The sequence below is a fragment of the Melospiza melodia genome, unplaced genomic scaffold (genome assembly GCF_035770615.1).
Source record: "Melospiza melodia melodia isolate bMelMel2 unplaced genomic scaffold, bMelMel2.pri scaffold_28, whole genome shotgun sequence".
Classification (NCBI taxonomy): Eukaryota; Metazoa; Chordata; class Aves; order Passeriformes; family Passerellidae; genus Melospiza; species Melospiza melodia.
Window position 1 is genome coordinate 8,254,226 of NW_026948600.1, and position 10,284 is coordinate 8,264,509.

Consider the following 10,284-nt stretch of genomic DNA (forward strand, 5'->3'; position numbering starts at 1 on the left):
TTGGGTTTTATACCGGGAAAGTTTTTTCCCTACGTCAGGGGGCTTTACTTTACTGTAATTGGTTAGTAAGGAGTAGAAAGTTACTAATGTTAGGGGGGACTACATTCTTGGGTGATCCCTTATCACTAGAAGTTAGGGGGAGAGGAGCTCTACTACTTTCCGTAACATCGCAAGATTTTCCGAGCATTTGACCCTATCTACTACATCTCCCCCCCTTTTTTACAAATGAACGAAGTAGTCATATACATGGGTACTGAGCTGAGGCATGGGGTTGTCAAAAGAGAAAGGGGTTTGGTGAACCTTGGTAGAAAATCTTGTGACTGGCAGTGTTCTCTGGTCGAATTCACAGCAGCGAATTGCTGGCCTATGAACAGGATGTTGGCCCGTTCTGGGCAGGTCTGAATGAATGAGATCAGCTTGTTCAGCAGGCATGGTCCGAAGGTGACAGCTAAAAGCAGCATTGCCAATGGACCTGTTAGGGTAGAAAGTAGGGTGGTTAGCCGTGTTGATCGATTGAACCAGGACTCGAACCAACCCTGTTGGGCTTCCCTGTCTCTCTGTCTCTGAGCCAGTCTGTTTCGGAGTTCTGCCACGGAGTCTCTCACGACTCCCATGTGGTCTGCATAGAAGCAACACTCCTCTTTCAAGGCGGCACACAGGCCCCCTTGCCGCATGAACAGGAGGTCTAGTCCTCGCCTGTTCTGCAAGACCACTTCTGAGAGTGAGGAGACTGACTTCTCTAAAAAGGAGATGGATTTCTCGATCCTCTGCGGGTCCTCGTCAATTGTTGTCTGCAGCTGTGACAGTCCTTGGTGCTGGGTCGCTAGGGCTGAGACTCCTGTGGCCGTTCCTGCTGCTCCTGGGCCCAGCAGCATTGCGACAGCTACACCTGTTGCTATTTCTCTTTTGTGGAGCCGGCTGGGCTCCTCGAAATGGCGATACACTTCTTCATCTGCACGGCACAGGGCCCTAGGAACAATCAGAACTTGGACACAAAAGTCGTTAGAGTCATTGAATTTGGCAAGGAACACACAGGGACTCACTCCGGATTGCTGGCAAACCCACATCCCAGGTGCGGATGGGACTACCCAGTTGCTGTTTTTCCCGTTGGGTTTGACAACTTCGGTGCAGACGTTGCCTTTCCGTCTAGCTAGGGTTACATTGCCAAAGCATCTGTCCTGGCCTGTGACTTGACTCAGGGTGATTCCTTTGCGGGGGGTGTCCCCTCTACATTGGTTGGGTGCATCTGCTGTGGGGTAACTGAAGGGAGTGTCTAAAGCGACTCCTTTGTAAAAGGGAGATTCGACATTGTAACAGAGCCAGCAGGATTCGGTTAGGTTAGGGTTAGATTCGTTCAGGGATAGGAAGGTAGCTTCTAACATACAAAGGATTGGATCTAAATCTGACTCGGCTAAATGGTCTACCCGAAAGGACATGTGTGTGGAGTGTGGGGAATTGAGGTCTACCTTTGGCCGTCCTGGAAACAGGTCGGTGATGCAGAGCACGAAGGATGGGGTGTTCAGTGTGGTGATTTCTCTGAGCACCTTGTCACTACTAAGGTGTTGCGTGACCCACTTGAACAGCCGATGGGGGTTGTGGTCTGGGCTGACTTGCCCTCTGGCAACAAGCCCCAACAGCAAAATCACACAGAAACACCATTGATGCTTGGGTCTCACCCGTGCGGGTCTCTCGGGTGCTGCCTGACGGCTTGGTGGTCGGTCACTTTCGTCTGGAACGGGGATGTACGCGTCACGAGGACATCCCACGAGCAGGTCCTGTAAACAGAAACTCGCAACTCTCGTCAGTCTCATTCTGCTCGCTATGGAGGTCCGGCTTAATTGGCTTAAGTGGACACCACCTGATTTGCCGTCCCTTTTGACAGCTGCGTACCCCCTCCCCGTGAGCATCGGCCTCCAGCCCCGTTCCCATTCGCCTAGCTCGTTTCTAATTACCACCTGTGGGCCCTCCGCTCCTGCTTCTGCTCCCAGGCCTTCTGATCCTCCCTTTTTCATCTGCTCCAGTCGCTCCAGCTGCCTCTGGCCCTCCTGGTACAGCTCCTCAGTCCTCAATGCCCGCTCCTCTGCATTCTGCTCCGTCTGTTTCACAATGCCCTGCCGGGCTCTCATCAGCTCCTGCTTCCTCTGGCACTCCAGCTCCTCCTGGACCTCCATGTCCTTCTCTCACTCTATTTCCATCATCTTGTTCAGGTGCTTCTCTTCCTCCGTCAGTTCCTCGAGGATCGTCTGCTTCTCCAGGACTTGCTTGTCCCAGATCATGTCGGACTTGGCACTGAGGAACAGCGCGTTCAGTTCCCGCACATCTTCCTCCTCTTCCGGCTTCATCCTTGTCGCTCGCTGCGGCAGCTTCTGCTTCCCCTGCTGCAGCTCCTCATCCACGTCTCTCCCGGGGTCCCTCGCGTCCTCCAGCTCTGCCTTTCTCTGCTCCTCGATCTGGGCCTTTTTCAGGGCTTCCTGCAACGTCCAGACGCCTTTCGCTGCGGCGTCCACTTTGTCGTTGCCGGTCTGGAAGTAACCTTTGACTGGGTCGTGGCTGTTGATGCGAATGACTGACACGGTGCCCTCTCGTGAGGAGGGTGCTTCTTCCAGCATTAGGGCTGCTGCTGATGTTGACACTCCTGGTCCCTTTTTCGTGTGAAGCGTTAAAGCCACCAACTGAGTGCTTTTCCACGCCCGGGACTGCCCTCCCACTCCGTTCACTGGAGGGACTTCTTTGAATTGCCAGTGTCCGGGCCAATGCACTAGGGGAAAAATCGTGCAGTCTGATCCCGTGTCTGCCCAGAACTGAAACCCTATGACGCGGGGATGCTGACTGCCGTAAAGGCGGCATGTCCCCCACACCATCAGGGGTTCCTTCCCTATTCTCATGGCCAGGGCCGCCCAGGGATCCCACGCTGGGGCGTCCCCTGCTGTTCCCGTGACTCCGGCGCGGCTTGTGGCGGTGGGGGGTGCGAAAGCATTACCGGTGGTGTGCAGTTCTGGCATTGCGTTGTAGGTGGGGATGTAAAATTGACTGCTCCCTGTGGGGGCATGGGGTACGAGGGCCCCCTGCCCCACTGGGGGTTGCTGTAGCTGGGCCGCTGCATATTCCAGGTGGGAGGGGGCTGGACACGGCCCGGCCACCCCCTCCCTCCCCCGTTTCCCTGGAGCCTGGATCTGCATTCCTCAGCTAAATGTCCCTTCTTCCCACATGCCCAGCACGGTCCCCTAAGTTCTCCTTCTCGTGGTGGAGCAGCTGCTGATAGGCACCTTGGCTGGGGGCAGTTTGCTGCCACGTGGCCTGCCTGGCCACACTCAAGGCATGCCATCACACTGGTTATTGCAGTGTGGACCGCTGCTTGGATGGGAGCAAGGTGTTCCTCCTTTGCCACGTGTCTGATCATGTCGGCTATGTTAGCCCCAGGTGGCAATGATCTTAAGATGTCTTTGGTGGCTGAGTTGCATTGCTGGCGTAGGCAGTCTGCCAGCACAGGACCCTTCGCCTCTGAGGGTAATGAGGAGGAATCTAATGCTGCCTGCAGCCTGTCCACAAACTGAGTGAAGCTCTCACTCTCACCCTGTTTTATGGTGGACCACGGGGCAGGTTTAGCCACTACTTTGGAAGCAGAACGAATGGCCTCTCGGGCAGCCCGGGTGGTTGTCATAACTTCATGGACCCTTAATCCCTCAGCCTGGGCCTGGGGGGTGATCATAGTGGGGTCTTTACCCATCAATCTCTGTATACTGGAGCCGTGTAGTGGATGGTCAGGTCCCGTTATCTGGGCTAGCTCATTTGTGCATTGATCCTCCCACTCTTGTTCAAAAACAATCATCCCCGCGCCATCGAAAATCATCCTACACGTTTGTTTGATGTCAAAGGGAAGCATGTCACCCCCCCAAAAACCCTGTCTATGAGTGTGTTAACCATGGCAGAATTAATTCCCTTGTCTGCAATCGCTTTAATAATCGCCTGTACCTCTTTTGGATTCACTGGAGAATAGGTCCTTCTTTGGTTTTTGCCTGCCCCCCCTACACGGACAGGGGGCTTAGCTGAAGGGGTGTACTCGGGGCAGGCTATCTTTATTTTTCGCCAATCTGTAAGCGGGATCTGGTCTTTCTCTGATGACCCCTTCACCCGTGCGGGAGCGCTGTGACTGGAGACTTTATATGCTGCTGTTCTCCCTCTGTTAAGGCTAGTATCCGAACCGGAGCTCCCCAACTCCCTCTCGGACTCGTCCCGGCTCGAGTCTGAGTCGGAGTCGGAAGCCAAAAGACCGAGCACTTCCGGGCTGCTCTGCCTTTTTCTCGGGCTCCGACCCCGCCCCCACCTGCGGGGGGTGGACCGTTCCCTCCCCCTGGGGTCCCCCCGCCTCCTGCTGGGGGAGGTCCTTGCCTTATGTGGGCTTAATTTGAATAGAGCGCTCTGATTGGTCTCACCCTCCACCGCGGGGAACGCCCCCCCTCCCCGCTCTCCCGCGCATGCGATGTTAGGCGCGCTGACTCCATTTCCGCCCTTTTCCCCCCTCTTCTCTTCCGCCCTGACCATGCGGTCGGTCGCCATTTTCGAGCCCATACGGCGGCGGAGAGATCGTATCAATCCGGGCGGTTTCTGACCGTCCCGCCGCTTCCCACGCCTCCTCCGCCAGCCCCCCCCAAAAACACTGCGCCCGTTGCTCTGCCTCCTGCGTCGGGTCGGCAATCGGCGGGGGGGAGACGGGTAGAGGGGCCGCGGTTTTGTCGAGGGGCTCCGGGGGGGGACTGGGATCTGGTGGGCTCCACGGGGGGGTTGGGGGGTCTCCCGGGGGTTCTGGGCTCGGGCTGGGGGGGAGGTGGGACACGCCTAGCCCCCGCACATCCCCGTCTGCAATCTGATCACTTTCCGGGGTGGTCTGTGTCGCTGCCCCCACCCCTAGCTGCGGAGTAGTTATTAAGCAGCTTTTGGCAGCTTTCCAGGTTTCTTGCTCTTCTCGAGCTTTTTGCAGAGCCCGGATGACTCTGCCCCACGATTTTAGGGCTTTCCCTGAGCCCGAAGACATGGTATCCTCGGCCAGGGTTTTCGTACAATTATCCCACACCTCCGGGTGTAAAATATCCCCGGGGCTCTCTATAGCCCCCAGCTTAATCAATCTCGACAATGCGAGAGTCGTATCTTTAAGCTTACAATCAATTCCCCATCGTGTGCACACTTCACTTACGACCTTTGCAATTGCTTCCATGATTCGAGGGCGTCCCCTCCGCTGTAATCGGACCCGCCATTACAGCCGCCGTCCTCTGTCCAGGCGATCCCCGTTCCCCGGGCACTGGTTCGATCCCGGGTTTCCGGCACCACTTGTCGCCTTCTGATGCAAGGCGAGGTGACCTGGTTCTGAGGAAACGGCACGGCGACCCAAACTCTCCAGGGTCACTCGGGCCAAGAACACACACAGACACCAGTATGGTGGACGGTTCAAGACCTTTATTGTCCCGTTTCGTTGGGTTTTATACCGGGAAAGTTTTTTCCCTACGTCAGGGGGCTTTACTTTACTGTAATTGGTTAGTAAGGAGTAGAAAGTTACTAATGTTAGGGGGGACTACATTCTTGGGTGATCCCTTATCACTAGAAGTTAGGGGGAGAGGATCTCTACTGCTTTCCATAACATCGTGAGATTTTCCGAGCGTTTGACCCTATCTACTACATTGGAAGAAGGAAATGAGCTGGCGGATAGAGAGGCAAAAGAAGCAGCAAAAGGTGAGGTAGCTACTGAAGGAGTCCTTATTCCAGATGGACAAATCTCCCTTGAAGGTAAGCCAGAATACAACAAGAGAGATAGGAAATTATTTGAAGATCAAAAAGGGACGTATAACCAAGAAGGGTGGGCTACCATTGAAAAGAAACTGGTAATCCCTTCCCATCTATTGTGGTCACTAGTAAGGGAAGAACACCAGAAAACGCGCTGGGGAATAAATGCCCTATACACATACCTGATTGAAAGAATTGTTGCTAGGAATTTATATGCCACTATTACTCAGGTGACCCAAGAGTGTGATCTTTGCCTCCAGACTAACCCCAAAAATACCCCCAGACCGAAACTCGGTCAGATTGGGAGAGGCCATGGGCCTGGACAACAGTGGCAAATTGACTTTTCAGAACTCCCAAGGAAAGGGGGGTATCGATATTTGCTGGTATTGACAGACACATTTTCAGGGTGGCCAGAAGCGTTCCCCACCAGAACTGTCAAAGCTAGAGAAGTGACCAGAGTATTATTACAAGAAATAATACCGCGCTTCGGAGTTCCAGCCACAATATCCTCAGATAGAGGATCACATTTCATTTCCAAGATAGTGCAACAGATTAGTAGCCACCTGGGCATAGACTGGGAACTTCACATCCCATACCGCCCCCAATCAAGCAGCCAGGTGGAGAAAATGAATCATTTGATTAAACAGCAAATCATAAGACTGGGGCAGGAAGCTAACCTACTCTGGCCCCAAGCTCTTCCACTAGCACTACTGCGAATTCGAACGAAACCTCGAGCTAAAGAAAAGTTGAGCCCTTTTGAAATACTCTATGGAAGACCATATGGAATACAAAAGGGAGTGTCCACCCATATTGGAGAGGTAACACTAGCCACCTACATGGTGGCCTTAAACCGACAGCTCAAGGAAATTGAGAAACATGGGGCTGGAACTCGGAGCCGGGAGTTAGATGGGCCAGTACGTAACATACAACCTGGAGATTACGTATATGTTAAGTCTCTTACAGAAAAGACCTTGGAACCACAGTGGGAGGGACCGTTCCAAGTGCTTCTCACCACCTTCACTGCAATCAGAATCAAGGAGCAGAACGCCTGGATTCATCACTCTCGGGTGAAGAAGGCCCAGAAACCCCTTGAGGAGTGACACCAGGAGACAATGAACTGAGATTAAAACTTACTCGGGCAAAATGAATATATTGCGGTCGGGAGTAGCTCATATTTTAGTTTGTAGAATTGTTTTGTGTGTAATCATAACTGAAGTTTTAGAACTTGAGAGTACCTTTATTCAGAGCAATGCTGAATGGCCTTGGTCCCAGGCGTTTAATCAGTATACTGGATCCATGGGAAAACCTTCTGAGATAAAGGATTTAAACCTATCCACTGTGGTAATTCATGGAGATCAGGTATATGAGGAGCAGGAATGGCAGGAACAGAAACTGTGGACACTTCAAGGGATTAGAGGAGAAGAAATCAAGGTAGGGTGCTGGATGATAAATGGGACGGCTTATGAGAGACCAAATGAAATTAGTGTCTCAGCCTCTCCTGGTGCATATGAACACCAGGAAATCTGTGATAGCCTAAATGAATCAGACTGCTGGTGTAATTTCACCTTAATACAGCCTGTAGAAATAACTTGCCTTTGGGAACAGGAAGATATGGGGCTTTCATTTAAATTCAAAATAGACACTGCACCTTTTACCACAGCAGAACCCTATACAGCCCACACCAAGACTCAAATAGTTCAGACTCAACCCAAACTTGAACCTGAGGTGTATGGAATAGGCCCCTATGTAGTAAGGAATGTGGGTGAGCAACAACTATTATTCAATCCAGAATGGTCTCTCAAACCTGTGGAGTTGATAATGCAAATTAACATCTCAAAAATCCAACCAGCCTGCTCCTCCTTCCTAAAAACTTCCTTTGAGGGCTGGACAACATGGTTACAAAAACAGGCATACCTCAGGAACAGAACAAGAAAGGATCTAACTGGCATATTAGGGACAGGATTAGGAGTTTTAAATGGAATTGATTCAGAAATACTGATGAATAAACTGGCCACTGCAGCAGGTAGCCTAACAAAATTGAAGCAACCCTTACAGTCATCTCTATTGGCATTAGGAACTAGCCAGTGGCAGATTTCAAAAGTACTGTCAAAGTGGGAAACGGCCGGGGAGCAAGACCACAAGCTGATAGTAGAAGCACTTAGTACAGTTCAAGATAATGTGTCTTTAGCTTTCAGTTGTATACAAGCACAGTTATGGATGCAGGCGATAGCAGCTCTGATCATACGGGAAGGGGGTGAAGGTAATTTTCCAGCTGAAATTCGGAAGATTGTGTGGGATAATGCAATTGATTTTGAAAGGAAGTTTCAATCCTGGAGGACTATGGTGAATTTCACCTATGATCCTGTTTCTAATGTAGCAACTGCCTTTGTGCTTACCATACGTAATGCCACTGTTTATGTTATCCATCCCCTCCTTGCCCTAGGATTAAACCACGAAAAAACAATACTCTACCCTTCAGAACATAGAGTGTGGGAATGAAAGATGAATGGAAAGTGGCAGACAGTAAACTTAGAATCCTGCATTACTAGAGAACAGATGGGATTCATTTGTGAAAGCAATACTATTAATGCTCAGGATGTGTGTTTGGACACTGAACAGAGTATTTGTCACTTTGAAGTTCATCCAGTCACTGACCAGAAAACTGTGCTCGTATATACTGGAAAAGGGTGTGTGTCTGAGGACTGCCTGTGCTGCAGTAAAAATTGATAGCAATGATGTTATTCTGTCTAGTAGAAATCATTCTAACTTCTGTATTTGTAATTTTGTTAAGATTATCGGGTGTGATTTTTCATACTTGGCCCCAGTGACATCCCACCAGCTGATTAAAGCCAATTACACGATGTATCACAGACTACCACCTACCCCTATTGGGATGAACCTTACATTAGTGAAACAATTAATTAAGCACCAAGACCTATTGGAAATCCTGAAGGAAATCCAAGAAAGTGGAAAGAAAACCTTAATTACTGTCCAACACGATACAAAGGAGATAACCAGAGTTCTACAAAGAATAAAACAAAATACGGATCATCACTGGTGGGATGTGATCTTTGGGCGGTCACCAACTGGGAATGGAATCTTTAATAAGTTATGCCACCCCATTGTAGTTTTACTAATATTAGTTGGGATAAGTTTAGGATTATCTATTACATTGTTAATTTGGAACTGTAAAATGCTACAACGAATAGCTGTACTAACCTCTTTGTCAAATGTACATGGTGAAGCGTTAAAAGACACTTATTGTCATGGAGGTTTTCCTTAAGAATTTACTTATTTCCTAGGAAAGGGGGTAATGAGACAGAGTAGGGATCCATTCTGAATTAGGTGAAATGTCTGGAAAGGGTGAAAAGTCTGTGAGGCCAAAGCTGAAGGAAAAGCCACATTCCAGAGAAAACAAGGAGACAGAGAAAGAAAAACAGAAAAGACCACAAGGTCAATTTGCCCCCGACCTAGAAATTCCTTTGATAAAGAAGAACTGGTGCTAAATGTCACGTGGAATGAATCTGTATGAACTTATTGTGAAACTGTAGGCATATGTATTTGGAAGGGGGATAAAAGAAGACCCGAGGTCTTCAGAGGTACGCATGCCTTTTGGGGGGGCTTGCATCTGGCGCGTGTCGTAATAAAAGCATACCGGGCTTTACAACTTTTACAAAGTTGTGAGGTTTCTTCTTTTCTCCGCAAAACAGCTCTCTCCGTGGGAGACACGTCCCGAAACCTGGGAGTGGCTGCACAGGGTGCCCATGGTGGGGAAAGGGCAGAGGGGGAGCAAGGCTGCCATGGATCTCTTCCCGCTGTTCCAGGCTCTGCTCTGACATGGGGGACCCTGGCTCACTCTAGGATCTCTCCCAGGTCTCCTCCCACAGCTTCATCCCACAGCTCAGCTCCAAGGGCCAGACAGGTATTAGGAATTTCACAGCCTACCACTAGTGACTCATAGTCAGAATGCACAGGAAAACTCTAGCTGTGTTTCAAAATGCCAGATGCTGTGTTGTTTCCTTCCCACTGCAGATTTTCCATTGCCCCAGCCTCAGCCCCTGGCAGCCTGCCTGGATGTTCTCCCCGCGCCGCTTCTGCAATCCCACTCGTCCAGGTCCTCCTGGTTGTGTGGGCAGCTCTTCGGTCCACTGAGGCCCTGTTCCTCCTTTGTTTGTGAGCATGTCCGAGTGAGAGATGACTCAGGGGCTCAGCACCAAGGCCTCCAGCAGCAGTGGTCAGTTCCTGAGCGCGCTCGGGGGCGACAGGCAGCTGCCCCTGGCTCTGGCAGGGATGTGAAGGGGAGGCCGTGCAGGAGAGCAGCCCCCATGGCCCAGCCCTGCCCATGGGGGCCTGCTGCCCGTGGGGATGGAGCAGCAGTTTCTGGGGTGACAGAGCCAGCAGCTGGGCAGTGCAGCACACACTGCATGCATCTACTGCAGGGATATGTTAGCAATATTGTGTATACATGCACTCCAAATTGAAAAAAATCAGGCTAAGTGTAGCTTAATT

The 10,284-nt window shown here is 50.9% G+C and overlaps 1 protein-coding gene across 2 annotated transcripts; it reads right to left on the bottom strand.

Moving 5' to 3' along the window:
* Window positions 1-243: 243 nt before the first annotated feature.
* On the bottom strand, window positions 244-3,662 carry LOC134433841 (uncharacterized). Of its 2 annotated transcripts, XM_063182544.1 has the most exons (3): window positions 1,956-3,662; window positions 1,677-1,775; window positions 244-472 (listed from the first exon to the last, which is right to left on the bottom strand). In XM_063182544.1, exon 1 carries the CDS (start codon window positions 3,177-3,179, stop codon window positions 2,181-2,183), a length of 999 nt encoding a protein of 332 aa, XP_063038614.1. In that variant the 5' UTR covers window positions 3,180-3,662; the 3' UTR covers window positions 244-472; window positions 1,677-1,775; window positions 1,956-2,180. The 2 variants fall into 2 exon arrangements, with proteins under 2 accessions (XP_063038614.1, XP_063038613.1); XM_063182543.1 differs by having other exon boundaries at window positions 1,677-3,662.
* Window positions 3,663-10,284: the final 6,622 nt, after the last annotated feature.

What these genes read in the sequence shown, in the direction of transcription:
- LOC134433841 (XM_063182544.1), bottom strand. Translation starts at nt 3,179, where the DNA reads ATGCAGATCCAGGCTCCAGGGAAACGGGGGAGGGAGGGGGTGGCCGGG.